Below are 16093 nucleotides of genomic sequence, written 5' to 3'. Positions count from 1 at the left end.
TCTGGCCTTTTTTTTTCGGTGCCGATGCTTGGTCACCTTCTTTTCGATGGGTTAAGCCATGGCCTGCTGGCGGTGGCATCCCCTTGGCCTTAACGATCTTTGTGTGAGTCTTGGACGGGGCAGTTTTACTCACTGTTTTCTGCATTGTCGCGGTTCGCTCACTTTCGGAATCGTCAGAGTCCGTCCCCTGGATGGAAATTCTTTCCTCCTCCTCTGCGTCAAGTTGTTCTCTTGGTGTCGACGCCATTTGTAGTCTTCTCGTTCTTCGATCACAAAGGGTCTTTTTTGATCAAAACCCTCGACAGGCCTCACAAGTATCCTCTCTGTGTTCTGGTGATAAACACAGATTACAGACCAGATGTTGGTCTGTATAAGGATACTTCGAGTGGCACTTCGGACAGAAGCGGAAGGGGTTCCGAACCATTAGTCTTCGTCGATGGATGCGTTCGGGCTGACCAGGCCCCGCTGAAGAGCGGAAGCCCCGAAGGGCCGCCGGAGCGCCTCTGCGATCGGTGCCGATACGATAACACTAACCCGGTACCGAGCGAGAACAATACCGTAGAATTTTCGATATTTAGCTAACTTTCCCGATTCGAAATACGGAGCGAAGAGGAACATGTCTGAACCCAATGGCGGAAAGAAAACAATCTAAGATGGAGTCGACGCCCATGCGCAATGGAGCCGAAAGGGAGGAATCCCTCGGTCTCGTGACTCGAAAAGACTTCTTCGAAGAAAAACAACTTGTAACACTCCGAGCCCAACACTAGATGGCAGGATAATGCACAGCATGTGTATCTGCAGCTACACATGCCACCGAACATATATCAGCTATAGGCATATTTACTAGAAAGCCCATTGAGCTCTAGGAGGGATTGGTTTAGCTTTAGCATAACATGTTTGGATGCATTTGACAAACCAGTGTGCCGTGCCTGACTTAGAAATGGCTGCCTTTACTTTGTGTGGTTTTCAAAACGCAAGGAAGAGTTGTGTTTTTCTAAATGATTTGGTTCTATCAACATAATGCATAGAGGCTTGTTTTACATCTCGGGTATGTAAAGCCCTTTCCGCAACTGAGTCTGGTTGGAGAAAAACATTGACCATTCAATAGATTTATTAAGGAGCAATTGAAAAACCACCTTTGGAACAAATTTAGGATTGGCATGTAGCACCACCCTATTGCTATGTAGTTGGAAGAGGGGTTCTTCTAACGTTAATTTCTAAATCTCACTGACACATCTGAGTGAAGTTATTGGAATTACAAATGATACATTCCAGGACAAAATCTGAGGCGGGCGAGGAGTGGAGGGGGGTCAAATGGAGTGCCTATCAATCTTGTTAGTACAATATTTGATTCAAAGTACGGGCAGGTGGCATTGTAGGAGGAATAAGTCTTTTAAGGCCTTTTGGGAAGGCTTTAATAACATGAATCCTGAATAGAGAAGTGTGTTGTCTATTTTTTAAATAAGCGGCAACCACCGCCAGGTATGGATGTAAAACCTAGACCAAACAGAATAATCAACAGACAATGTCCTGAACACTGGGTTTTAGAGGGTCAATTTGTTTGGAATGACAGAAGTGGACAAATCTTTTCTACTTTGCAGCATTACAAGCGCAGGTAGCTGGTCTGCGGGCTTCCTTAAGCATGTCCATACTGGATTGTGGTGGGTTTAAATAACCAAACTCTAGGACTTCAGGAGCCAGATCACAAGGTTGAGGGATCTGAGTGCCTGATGTTTACGTGATTCTGCATGACAAGGTCCTGACTGTTCAGTAGTACTTCGTGGGGACCTGGTGAGAGCTCTACCAGTGTGGTGAACCATGGTTGCCTTCCCACATGGGAGCTACTAGGATGAACGAGAGAGGTGTCTGCTGAAGTTTGCAAACCACAAGTGGGAGAGGTGAAAAAGAGTAGGCAAATATCCCTGACCAACTCATCCATAGTGCATTGCCCTTGGACTGTGGGTGTGGGAACATAGAGGCGAAGTTTGGGCATTTTGCACTTTCTGCTATGGCAAAAGGTCTATTTCTGGGTGACCTCAACACTAGTATGGGAGTAGAACTTACAGAAAGAGCTCCAATTTGTGGACTTGTTGACACCTCTTGCTGAGGAGATCTGCACAGTTGTTGTCCGTTCCTCAAAGATACTCAGCCAACAGGAGGATGTTGCATCTGAGAGCCCATCTCCAAAAGATCTGGCATAGGTGAGAGAGCTGTGAAGATCTGGTGCCCCCTGCTCTTGGAGATAGTACATGGCAGTCATGTTGTCTGTTTTCAATAAAGTGAGGGAGAAAGGCTGTTCGCACTAGAGGAACAGCTAGCAACTCCAGGTGATTGATGTGGAGATGCTTCTGACTGAACATCCAGTGTCACTGGCTAGTGAGATCTTGTGAATGTGCTTAAGCCCGTGAGGGAGGCATCCGTTGTAATGGTTCTCTGAGGAACCAGGTCCAGGGAAGGCCGTCCTTTTAGGAGATTGTTGGTGGTCCACCACTGGGGAGACTGGCAAGCTTGACAGCTGACCAAAACTAGATCCTCCAACTGACCCTGTGCTTGAGACCATTGGTCCGCTAAACACTCTGGCAACAGACCATGTTGAGTCTGGCATGAGCTTCTATGGCAATGCATGAAGCCATCATAACTTGGACACGTTAGGACTACCCTCAGTGTTATCTGCTGGAGAGGTTGAAACAGTGGAATAAGAGTTTGGAGGGATTAAATCCTGGCTGCATTTGGGTAAGCTGTACCTCATTGTAAATCGGGGATGCCTACTAGGTAGTGTTTTAGCCATAGAGGCTGGAGATGGGATTTGACTGCATTGATGGTGAAACTGTAAAGATGATACTTCAGCCAAGATGATTTCTTGTTCTTCTTTATTTCTTATGAGCCTTGTACATGACACCTCCAGCACAGCTCTTTCCTCTAGCTACCTTCCACCTCTTCTCTCCCTCATCTGCTCATCCCCCTACATTCCATCTTTTACATCATAGACCTTAGACATTCCACCCCACAGCCTGCTTCATAAGACAACTTCAAAGAAACCTAGTTGCTGAAGTAAAGTTATGGTGGTAAGGAGTGTTGGAAACACTGATAATGAGTAGCGCTTTTGATAAGCCAGTCGTCTAAGTATAGGAAAACATGAACGTTCTGCCTGCGCATGTGGGCTGCTACCACTGCAAGACATTTTGTGAAGACCCTGGCAGTGGTTGTGATCCAGAAGGGTAGCACCTTGAGGTGGAAATGTTGGATGTTTATTAGGAACCTGAGGTATCACCGTTGCGTTGGGTGAATAGGGATGTGGAAATAGGTGTCTTTCAGGTCGATTGCTTCCATGAAGTCACCTTGTTGTAGTAAAGGGATGACATCTTGAAGAGTGAGCTTGTGACATTCTCTAAGAGGATGTTTTGGTTAGGGGTCTGAGGTCGAAGACTGGTCTCAGGGTCCTGTTCTTTTTGGGAATAGGGAAGTAGAGTGAATAGACCCCTGTGCCTTGCTGGTGTATTAGCACTGGTTCTATGGGCCCTTTTGTAAAAGTGCTTGAACTTCTTCCTTGAACAACTGTTTATGTTCTAACAAACGTTTGTGATGTGGAATGTTTGGAGGTGTGGAAGTGAGCTCCAGATAATAACCATGTTGGATAATATACAATACCCACTGCTCAGAAGTGACAGTCTTCCGGGCAGCAGGAAACCTTTGTAATAGTTCCCCAACAGGTGTTGTGTGGTTGGGGAAATTCTGAGCCAGTCAGGGATTTGTTGTGGAAGCAGAGGGCTTGGTGAAGCCCGATTTTCTTCTGCCCCTAAAATTGTTGCCCCTGTAGGTGCCTCTCCAGTAACCCCTGGCAGAGGTGGTTTGGGTCTGAGGACGTTGGTAAGATATGGTTGTATCTGTGGAGATCGTTTTAGCTGCACCATGGTAAGGTGAGCAGCGAAAACAGCCTCTTTGGGATGATGTTTTTAATGCTCCCATGGCTTTGGCCATTTTATTGTCTTTATTTTTTTGAGCACGGTGTCCACCTGAGGGCCGAAAAATGTTTCAACACAAATGGAAGTGCCAGTATCTTTTTCTGTGCTTCAGGCTTGAAACCTAAGACCATGAGCCAGGCGTGACCCCTGAGTAGCATGCTGGAATTAATGCCTCTTGCTGCTGTGTAGGCTGCATCCGAGGAGCAGTGGATTGAGGTGGTGGCAATTAACTTGCCCTCAGAGGTGATCTTGCATGCTCTCTTTTTGTATTCATCTGGAAGATACTGGAGGAGCCCGTCCATCTCATCCCAATGTGCTCTATCATAGCTCAAGAGGAAGCCAAAGGAGTTAGCAATTCTCCATTTGTTGGCAAAATTGGCAGCCATCCTCTTACCTGCTGCAGCTATCTTTTTACTTTCTTTATTTGGTGTGGCGCCCCACCAGATGTTCGTGAGTTCACCTTTCTTTCTTGACGTAGGTACTACCAGTGAGTTGGAAGGCAGTTGGCCTTTAATACATGTGGGGTCAGATGGAGATAGTTTGTATTTTTTATCTTCCCTCGGAGTTCTAACACATGCTTTGACACATTATTGAAGATGTCTGGTGTGTGTCTAAGCATCCCCTTAAGCATTGGTAGATACTGTGCTGGACCCTTTCTAGAGGCGAGGGTTTCCAATAAAAAATCATCCCTATAGGGGCGCTGTGGACCTCGACCTTGTGGTATGCAGCTGTTCCACCTATGAAATCATAGTATGTAGTGGTATCATCTGGAGGAGAGGACTTGGTTGAGTATAGATCAGAGTCTGTATCAACCAACAAACCAATGTTTCCATGTTTTAACGGACAGAGCACAAGCACTTCAGCACTGGTTAGCAATGGTAAAGAGTACAGAATCCCAAAGCCAACAAAAACAGACTTAGCAAAAAGTGGGGGGAAAGGCTAAAAGTCTGAGGATGTCCATGCAGAAAGGTCCAGGTCTAGAAGGCTGAATGAAAATTCAGTAATCAAGAAAAGGCATCAAATCAAACTTTGTGTCTTCAAATTGTGATGTACTTTGATTCAGCAGCTCCTAAAATTGGATTCTGAACATACATGTGATACTCCACTGCTTGCTCAATTTGTGAAGTGCACGAAGGTATTTAACACTCCTACAAGAACTATGTTCACTGTCTTATGCAAAACACAGTAGAACATAAATGTTACAGGTCTTTTGACTGTTCATGCTGATGATAGACATAAAAACCATATGAGGTTCTATTGTCTTCGTAGTATGCACACAATTTGTTTTAAACAATGACTCACTCCCTACCATGGCATTTAGCTGTCAGTTTACCAACTTGCTAGGTCAAGATTGCCATTGGTTTGTAGGGAGCAAGAAACAATGAGAAACAATTACACAGATTAGATAGGCCAATTCAGAGTGTACCCACATTTTAGCATTCTTAGACAGACATAGCTTTATAAATGGATAGCAAACCTCTGCTTTTCACCCCACTTAATAACAGAACGACCAAACTTGAGTCTGCTTCTATTGTTTTTTCCACTACTGTTTGCTGAAATTCTTAAATATTAAAACAAATAAATCTGCTTATTTACATTGTAGATCAGAAATGTCAAAGCATACAATTTAAATACCACAGATTAAAGAATCATTAACACACGATTGGCTACTTACTCAGTAAAAATATTATTTTCCTTGTAGAAGGCATGCCTTGCAGAAAACAACCTCGAAATATACTTTGCATTTTCAATATCATCCTGAAATATAAAACAAGAAGCAATGTGTATAGTGATATTAACTGTCACACGTTCGACAGAGCTGTAAAACTTGAATGAAGTGATAATGTCTGCTACAACCCAGGGCAGCTGCCACTGGCACAAGGATTATGCCAATACCCTCACAGCCTCAATCATCACCAATTCTTCATCCAGCAGATTCCACTCTAGTCCTAGTCAGAGCATGGAATGCCTTGGGTGTTCTGAAAGAAATGTCAAATCTCTCCAATAACACTAGTTATCAACTTCGCAGTGACTGACTATCTGTTTTTCAACTGTTCTTTCAAGAATCCTCTACAGGCACCAGTAGCATATCTGGAATCTCATACTAGGCATTATATTGCTCTTTACCCCACTTTTAGCACTTTGGAGACACTAGATTTAAAACTGAAGCTGTATATGAATTGAAGTAAATGATGAAATGGAGGGTATCAGACAACCAAGACAGCAAAGAAACTAACCAACATTTTTTGCACCTGAACTGCTTTTTGAGGGTTTTTTGCTGCCCATATAGACATGCTGACCTCATGCTTGGAAAAGGACGCCTCCTGTTGCCCCTGGATGATTGATGTGGCTGGTGCATTTTTCGCTATTCATTTCTTGGAAATGTAATATTGCTGATTGTGCTGATAGTCCAACTTGCTTTCTTGGATCCCTTTATAGTAACTCCTCTTCCTGCACTTGTCACTTACAGGAAGAACTAATGAACTAATCTTGGATCTTCGCCCAATGAATCGTGGTTGCAATTTCAAATCAGTTATATAGAAGTGCAGGTTTCGAGACAACAGACCTACACATCATAAAAGAAGGACACTGGTTACAATGGAGTTTAAAGGCCTGATTTAGATACTGACGGATGGGTTACTCCATCACCACGGTGACTGATATCCCGTCCACCAAATTCTAAATCCCATAGGAAATATGTAAATCGGACCCTACGTCTTCATGCTTAGATGACTGGATAATGTAAGGTGACAACGGTTTGTGTTTAGATCCCCATTAGGTTTTCTTAGTGGATTACAGATTACAATGGCAAGCACTGTTCAAGGGAGACCATCAGTTCATTACAAGAAAGGGAAGTGCTGAAACAGCTTGAATGAAAGGAGTGGCAGCCATCAAATTACCATTCATACAGGTATTGACGTTATGCATCAAGGTCAGCCATCTAGCACCTTACACGAATACAAAAACTAAAAAGCCTATTTAGCTTTTTGACGGACTGGGTACTGTACCAAAAATGTGGGCAAGCACACCGTTAACCAGGCTCTTGGTACAACATGCTCTATTTAGAATTGAGGCAACCACCATGTTTTTGAAAGTGGAGCATACAATGGCTGCTGAGGTGGAAACCTTTCACCGACAGATCAACAGATATCGGACCACTGGTCAATGAATATCAGACAGTCCATCCTACTGGGTTGTGTTGTCATTATGTCCTGCTTAGGACCCCCTGGCGGTCCTACACAGGGAAAAAGGAATGACCCAACACAGATGGGGAGAAAGCTTCCAGTATCTCAGGGTCATTCATTTGTTTGTATTTCTGTAAGAAGCACCCGCTTTGAAAGTTTGCTTTTGAAAAACAAACAATTGCTGTGTTGATGCACTGAGCATGGCAGCCACTCAGGAATGTTTCAGTGCCTTCAGCAAAGCCACCGTGATGGTGGCTCTGAAGCCACAGAGATCTCCAATTGCATGCCAGAGAACTCTAAATATGGTAGCTTGTACTCTGCCAGTGCAGCACAGTGCATCCATCTCCTGAAAGAACAGTGCCCAAACAACCAAACAATAAATAAACACCAAGTGTAGTCCACTTTGATACTATTCCCTCAAATACCTGAACCCAAAACAACATGCTAGCAGGAACAATATTCCACCTTCCCATAGCAATTGATATCAAACATTCACCCAATATTTTATGTACAGCATATTTCTTACTGTGCGATAGTTATAACCGAGCCACTCACAAAAAGTGATAGGATATTTCTGTTACAACTTGTTGGCTATGAAATAGCAAACAACTAATGTCCAATAGAAAACCACATGATTAGATTGAGACCAGCGATATTTGGTATTATCAGGCAAAGTAACACAGACTTAGCAGAAAGGTTACATTTTTCATCAATCGCTAGCTATATAAATGTATGCACTTGAAACATTTAAACATCATATGCACCAGATTCTCTGACTCATGAGACATCTATTACAGGTCAAACTATCTAGTGTAAACCAGCAACTTTATTTTGACTGGGGTGTAATGTAACCAGAAGGATGAGAAATAAAGTGTTAACCGGAAGCACATGAATTTTGGTATAGGCTGAACCAGGTAGATCCTGTCTACCCCCACTTAATATTCCCACAAATATTTCATAAGCAGGATATTCCAATATTGTGTATAACGTTTTGAGACTTTTTAAGCTGCTCAACCTCAGTTTTCACTCTAATTGTTAATAGATGGAGAGCAAAACAAACTGCAAGTGTAATTTGTTGTAAGTTTTTAGTAGTGTGCTAAACATCACTTCAGTCTACTTCACTTAGCATTTAATTGTGTACATATCCATAAGACAGCTCTAGGCACCAGAGACATCATGCACATAGGCTTAAGGTTGAATATTGTTGTTTATATTGATGGATAGCATGGAACAAAATCAGACAGTAGTTGTATGAGGCAGTATGACAGGAAGATTTTGTAGAGTTCTATTTGGTTAGTGTGATTCTTCATCATCTTGTGTGTCTGGTCAATTTAGTAATGTTATAAACCTAAATCAGTAAAGTTCAAGATAATGAAACTAAAAAGACAAACAAATAATATAATTAAGTTATAAGAGATGCTAACCGTGTGATAAAGAACGCTCTCCTCCTTTTTGATCACCTCAATGACAACTGTCGATTTGTTATGAGTTATGTTCCCAATATCATTCCACCTGCATAGAAAAAAAAACTTTGTTAGGCTCTCAAAGATAACAATGTGCATCAAGACAACAGGCAATTACTCATAGAACCCTGCTCACAAGCAAACACTGACAGTTACCAATTAATTTCTGTCAAGATCTAATAACTGGACCTGGGCTCATATTACAGAGGTGCTCTGGGAGTGCAACAGGCATTCCCATCGGCTTTGTGCACCCCGGAAGCATTCTGGTATTACAGAAGGGGGCGCATACACTTGTGTGGCTCCTTCTGTAGTACAAATAGCGCTGGCGCATATGTAGGACCAGTGCCATCAAGAGTGTTTTTCATCATTTGCATGGGGGCGTGGCCTCATGTAAATGATGGAATCTCCTTACCTCTGCACCCACACCATTTTACCAACGTGGGTGCAGAACCAAACATGCTTTTAGGCAGCACACTGATAGCGTGTGACGAAAAGGTGGTGCACTTTTAGTGCGCCTCATTAAGGCAGCCCTCTGGAGGTGACAAAGTGGGTCCCATAGAACACCCAGACATCCCCTTGCAGGCGGGTGTAATCACTCACTGCACCTGCCTGCAAGGGGATCTCTTTCCCCACTCTCAAAAGTGTAAGCAGGTTGCTGCCTCCACAGAGAAACACAAATCAGCTTATAAACAGCTGCTCCATATTTCTCTTGAATGCACTGCCCTGAGGGCAGAGCATTCTTTCTTATAGGCCGCACTTTCTCTGTTAAGGTTCACCAGGGTGCAAACAGGACAAGTGCACCCTATCTGTAATAGGGATGTCAATGATTACTTGTCTCAACATAGGCTGCCTGTCACTTATGAAACACTGTATCAGTACCTCCTTATCATTCTCTCTGCTTGTGGCGGGACAGCCACTTGTCTCCTCATAACGGGGTTTCTGAGGATCCAGCACCTGAGGATAAAGGAGGCCCACTAACTGTTCTTCTTTTGAACCAATTGGTTATGCTGTAACTTTGATTTCCTCTGGCTCTTTGAGAACTGCAACGTCCTATTTGGTACTAGGTTCTCTGGCCCTTCTCGGCTAAATGCCACAAGACTCTCATTTCTATAAGTGCTTTGGTCTGTTCTTGTACCTGCTATTGTTGACTGAGATGGGTATGTTGGGGTATATTCATGGGGCGTTTGGGCTATGTGTGGGTGGAGGAATGTGGGGGAATTTGTTATTGGTTTACATCATGCTTGCTTGTAGGCACTAACGGAGTATACTTTGCTTATGTCTGTTTGCTTACGCTAAAACATCCTAGCGGGTGATGTCTCTGCCCTACACAGATCCAGGTTTCCCGCTTCCCTGCATGGCCCTAAACTGTGCCACCTGGAATATTAGAGGCTTTGGTAACCCACATAAGTGACACCACTTTTGTAGCTTATCTAACTTGTCATAATGTTACCATGGCCTTTCCTAAAGAAACACATTTGGCCCCTGGTTTGACTACGCCTCTAGCTGGGGTTCTGGGTTAACTACAAATACTTTGCCTCTTGCTCGACCTATTCATGCTGGGTGGCAATATTGATTCACAGGCCAATTTATTTTGCTCATCTCTACACATTTTTTGACCCAGAGGTTTGATATATATTAGTTCAAGGGATGGTTGGCCCTGCACATTTTTCTTTGGTGAACGCCTACGCTCCCAATGTCATTGTTTCGGATATTTTCACACTCAAAATCGTGCACATTCATTGTTTAAACACTCCGGTCGTACTTTGGGTAGGAAACTAGAACGCTGTACTAGATCCACTAGATTAGACTAGGGGTTTGCTGTACACAGAACAAGGCTGGAGTGCTGTGGCTGCCCTACTCCATGCTGTTGATATGGTAGATATGAGGAGGGCAATACATCCACAGACTAGTGCGTACATGTTTCACTCTTCAGTAGATGACTCCTCCTTCAGGTTAAGTTTGATGCATGGTTTACTACCAAAGACATACTCAAGTGGCTCACATATTGCACTCACATGGCACACAGGCTCGCAGACCACTCCCAGATTATGCTAGTTCTGGAGCCTCCTGTGGATGCTCATGCCACTAGCCTTTGGTGGCTTCATCTTGACAACTTGTTGGACAGTACATTTAGGGAAGAAATTCAGCAGGACACTAGAAATTATTTTAGTGAAAATAATGGCATTGAATCCTCTTTTTTGTCTCTTTGGGAGCTCTATAAAGCAGTAATTAGAGGGGAATGCATCAGTAAAAGCTGTGGTTTCCTCAAGTCACTCAGGAGTGAGCTGCGACAGCTCAAACGTGATATTACGGCACTAGAGGAGTTATATGATCAAGATGGGGGAACTCATACTTTAGAACAAATGCAACTCAAAATTCAGGAATATAAGGAAGTAGCTGATAGGGAGATTCACTTCTGTGGCAAGTATCAAGCAACCCATAACTAAGAGGACAGAGAATGACCCAGACACACGCTTGCATCAATGATTCACCCCAAATGGACGGCGTATCATGTTACAGAACTTGTGGGGGAAGATGGGCGGATGTTATAGGTCTTGAAAGCTATTCTGGAGTGCTTCATTGTTTACTATAAACAATTGTATTGCTCTTGTACTGAGGATTCCTTCTCAGATATGCATGTGTTTTTGGTGATGCCCGGCTGGCATGGCTGTCCTCTTCTCAGAGGGAGCCAAATTGTCAACTGATCATCGTAAAGGAGATTAAGGGAGTTATTACCCAATTTAAGAATGGTAGTGACCCCGGGAGTAATGGTCTCCCAGCTGAAATTTATAAAGCTTATGCTGAAGACCTCGCCCGATACCCCTTCTGATTTATGAAGAGGCCTTTCAGATTGGCCCCCTCCCGGATTCTGTGGTGGAAGCAATCATCATTGTGTTATTAAAACTTGGTAAATCCCGACCCAATGTAGCTTTTACCAGCCCTTGTCCCTCATCAATGTGAATGGTAAAACCTTTACGAAGTTGCTGGCCAGTTGACTTTTACCCCTGATGCCTGCCTTGGTCCAGCAGGATAAGTCGGGATTTATACCCAGCCGCTCTGCAGCAGACTTATGCATCCTTTTTTACTATTACATACCAACTGGACCTCCACCTTGAGGTAGTTGGGGCCTTTTTTAGACACTGCAAAAGCATTTGATTCAGTTGAATGGTGCTTTATTCTCACGGTCCTTGTTCGGATAGGGGTGGATAGGGACTATTTGCAGCTGGTCAGGCTCCTTTATAGCACACCGCAGGCTCGGATATGAGTTAATGGCTTAACGGTGGAGCCGTTTTTGATTGAGCAGAGTACAAAGCAGGGGTGTCCTTTGTCAACCCTCCTCTTTACCTTTATTATAGAAACACAGGCCTGCTTTTTGCGGAATGATCATCATAATAGGGGTATAAGATTTGGCAGACGGAACATCCTTATCTTTGTATGCAGGCAATGTCCTCCTTGTTATGAATCCTGCTGACAGTTTGCATCCCATTATCCGAGAGCACTGCTTAAGGACGCAGGCCTGTGCTCTAAATTAATTGGAATACATTACTCCTAGTCCCTCTTCAAAGATGCCACCACCAGACTAGAGCTGGACTTCCCTCTCTGCTGGACAATGACGCCAATAGGATATCTGAGCAATATATGTCACAGGCATTTAGATACTATCGTAAGGGCGAACTATGGAACATGCATTTCTTGGATTACTGATTCGATACAGTGGTGCTTTTGTTGGTAGCTGGTAGGAAAGCCCTAATGGAAATGGTAGTACTTCCAAAACTACTGTAATTGTTACACAAAACATCCCTAGCCACCTTCACAGGGCATTCTTCTCCCAAGTATGCTCCCTAATGATTATGATATCGGTGGGTTTGAGGCGCCCAGTTTTGAGTAAAACTATTTACTTGCCCAGGCTCAGTTTGTCCATCACTGGATCCACAATATCCATTGGGCGTCTCAAGTGGATCTAGAATGTGGCCTAGCAGACCCAGCCCTCATTCAGGTACATTTCTACTGACAGATTTCTTGTCCAGACAGGGAGATTTACAAGGTTAAAAGCTTGAGCTAGGGGCTTACTCGGCTGTTGGACTCCAGTAGCTGGATTGTACCAGTTTGCTGAGCAGGCTGAGATTGCTCATTTTATATATCACCATACTGATCCTAACTCGGTGCTCCTTTCTGTTTTAAAACATAAAAAGCTTAAATATATGGAAGATGTATTCCCTAATTGTACGTTCCTCCCTTTGTAGGACTTTGTTGACTTGACTTCCTCTCCCATGGTAGATTTGCTCTGCTATTACAACCTCAAGCATGTCTAAACAGGTTCTCCCCACTTTCCTGATGCTCTGGTAGATTGGGAGCCTTTGTCTTTTCTATTGACAAACCCTTCAACTAAGCACATGGTTGCCCACACGTTCACCATGCTGAGTTGGGCGTCCTCGGAGTCAGAATAACATGCGCGTATGTTATGGTCCGCAGTTGCCTGAAGATGTGGCTCCAGTAGCCGGCCAGGTATTGTCTGTTTTATAAAACTTAATTACCATCTGATCGCTTTACAAATAGTGGCAATTATAGTGAACCACCTAGAATTAAACAGGCAAAAACAAACAATAGTTGTGCACAAGTATGGCGCTCTACACGTATTAACTTCTGCACAGTGAGGTACAAACCAGTACCACTTTAACTAGCCTATTCTAACAGACTCTGCTTCTTTCTCTCCCAAATCCTTTCCCCAGACATGCTCTCTTTTTTTCCAGTCTTCCCTTCTCGGTCTCTGCACTGACACTTTTTTGCCACAAAGTTAAAGAAAAAAATAAAACCAGCTGATGAAGGAAAAATTATTATACTATTATATTGCTTCGAACCATGTGCCAATGGCTTGAAAAAAAACCCAAGCCAATTAAAACCTCAGTGCACATTGTTCGAGCTGATTCAAATCAACTAAGAAGGAATCAGACAGTTTAAAGTTTGGTTCAAATGCCCCACGGTCAGCCTAAGGGTAGGTCTTACTCAATCAAACTTGAATGACTTGACCCATAATTAAAGTGCAGCTTTCCACAGCTCGCCAGTCCTCAACTAGGGAACTCTTGGGATTCTCTAGCAAATTACATTTCTACAAACTGCACTTCTCACTTTCAAGTGAGAAGGTCAACTGGAACCTAGCACTTCTCTTAAAAACACATGCTAGCTCCTACCTGAGTCTACACAAAAAATTTCAGATGCCGTAAGCAATTTGGTGTAAAGTTAGAATTTTACAAATTCAAATAACATAAAGCGAAACGTAAAGCAAGTTAACAATGGTTATTACAAATGTGAACCAAGGTCAAAATCTGATGAAAATGAATCAGTGTCTTTGTAATGTCTTACATATTGTGGGACAATTCTCCTATCCAATTTCCAACAAGAGACATTACTAAGATATTCCAAAAGGGTGCTGCTGAAGCCAAATGTTTACAACACAATAACTTGCATCTTGTTAGTCCAGTCCACTGCTTCTTGTGTGATGCATAGTTTTTCATGAAATACCCTTAACCAACACATCCCTGAAGGATGGACCAATCCAGTACTAAAGCTGTCAACCTTACCGGTAAATTACTGCAGATCGCTGCACACGGTCTTTAATGAAAATCCCCCTGAAGAAGACGCTGAGAGTGATATCATTTCCGTGATTGTCCTGTATAAAAAAACAATAGATAAAGGATTCAGTATTTGGCCAAAGGATGCAAAAGAATGGCTTTATGTTTGCAAACTATACGTTCACGTTGCTTACTGGACAAGGTCACCAGTGATTTACTGGAAATACTCATATGGATTGTTGGATGCCAATTAAACTTAACTATGTCAACTTCTAAAATGCTGTGCATGGTAACAGAAAACAAATGCTAATTTTTCACAAAAACATGAAAGATAACAACATAAATAAAAAAAATAAAAAAAGCTGGGAAGGGTGACCTCTATTGACTGACATTTCCTTTCCCATCATGAGATCCCAGTAGAAGTTAGATCTAATGACCATTACACTAAAACATAAATACTACACAAATAGTTTCAAGAAAACAAAAGTATTATACAAAAAACAGCACATTGCTGAATCCACAAACCACCATCCCCACTCTTGTCAAAACTTTAACACACTTGGAACATACAACACATACACTGTTCCTTTGTACCAATTCACTCCTGTACCAGAACAATCACACAAAGATCCCAACCAACGATTTTAACAATGCCATCGTAGCAACCTATTAAAATGACTTTTAACTCGTAATTAACCTGTACATTTACAAATAGTTGAAAGCAGACCGCGTACAAAGAAAAGGCAAATACCACGTCTTCTTAAAGCCAACAATGGCAAAGCCAATTTGTCTGGCCTTGGCAGGCCTGTTGCGAAGGTTATTTATGTTTTACATTTTAAATGATTTGCCACAAAAATTAAAAAAATAAAATGCTCGCCACCTAAACATGGGGGTCATATAAGTTTGTCAGAATCTTTTATTTTTATTTTTTAAACAAATAACCAGTGCATATAACTATAACAGAACAGGACAGGTGCTTCTTAGCTGACAGCTACGCCTATAAGAGTTATAAAAATAAAAATAAAAAATAAAATTGTTTCAGTTCTAATGCAGCTTACAGGGAAATACGATTCTTCTTTTCGTCACTCACGGTGCAAGACAGCCAATAGTGGAAAGCAGGCTAACAAACTGACACAAGCTGCGGTGGGTGGAAGCAAAATGTGATTAATCGAACAAGACCAATGGACGAAGAGGGCAAAGCCAAGTTCCCTGCATGTAAACTTCTATCCAAGCTTTTTATTTTTTATTACACGAGGATGACGAACAAGCAAAAATTGTCACCTAGGCCAGAACAAAAAACAAAACAAAAATAAACCTGACTTCGAAAACTGACCAACAATACATCAGGCTATGCTTTTCAGAGACACCTTTCATTGTCCAGTGTTTCTTCTGAGCCTCCCACCCACCAAGATCACGGCAATATGATTGGTGGTAGTATCAGAAAAGCAGCTGTTTTTTTGGCCAGCTCACCTGCTATTGGAAGATAGAGGAACAGCACAGGAGCAAGTGGGGAACTGGATGCAAACCCTCTGCACCGAAAATCTTAGAAGAGGATATGAATAAAATAATAATGAAATACGCACATAAACACCTATGAAGTGAGTAGTGTCCACTGACATATTGCTTAGTATAAAATTGCAGTCCGGGAAGTCTGGCTGTGGGTACCAAAAGGGTGACCAAGGCCAGTAAACATTGTGGCTAGGAAAGGAGCTGGGTTTGGGGGTGGGCCTGTGCATATGAAGCAGAAGGAAGGATTGGCATTCCACTACATGCAGCAGGTTCAAATGGGGGATTTAAAAGGGATTTGCTTGGATATCTTCTGTCTTCACTAGGTTTGGTCTCTTAATCCGGAAAATGATTTGAAAACCTTTTGTATTGCACAAGGCTAAATGTTTTGAATTAATATGAATTCT

General features: G+C 42.6%; 1 protein-coding gene across 1 annotated transcript in view; it reads right to left on the bottom strand.

Moving 5' to 3' along the window:
• The window catches only part of PTPN14 (protein tyrosine phosphatase non-receptor type 14), a 395238-nt gene that overhangs the window by 120767 nt on the left and 258378 nt on the right, over positions 1–16093 (bottom strand). The window contains exons 8-10 of the mRNA XM_069233899.1: positions 14190–14278; positions 8572–8659; positions 5638–5720 (exon numbers count right to left, since the gene is read on the bottom strand). Of these exons, the coding sequence (XP_069090000.1) occupies positions 5638–5720; positions 8572–8659; positions 14190–14278 (260 nt within the window). The remainder of the gene's footprint in view (positions 1–5637; positions 5721–8571; positions 8660–14189; positions 14279–16093) is intronic.

The sequence above is a fragment of the Pleurodeles waltl genome, chromosome 5 (genome assembly GCF_031143425.1).
Source record: "Pleurodeles waltl isolate 20211129_DDA chromosome 5, aPleWal1.hap1.20221129, whole genome shotgun sequence".
In the NCBI taxonomy this organism is placed as follows: domain Eukaryota; kingdom Metazoa; phylum Chordata; class Amphibia; order Caudata; family Salamandridae; genus Pleurodeles; species Pleurodeles waltl.
Note: the sequence above shows the minus strand (reverse complement) of the source record. Positions and strands in the feature narration are given on the sequence as shown.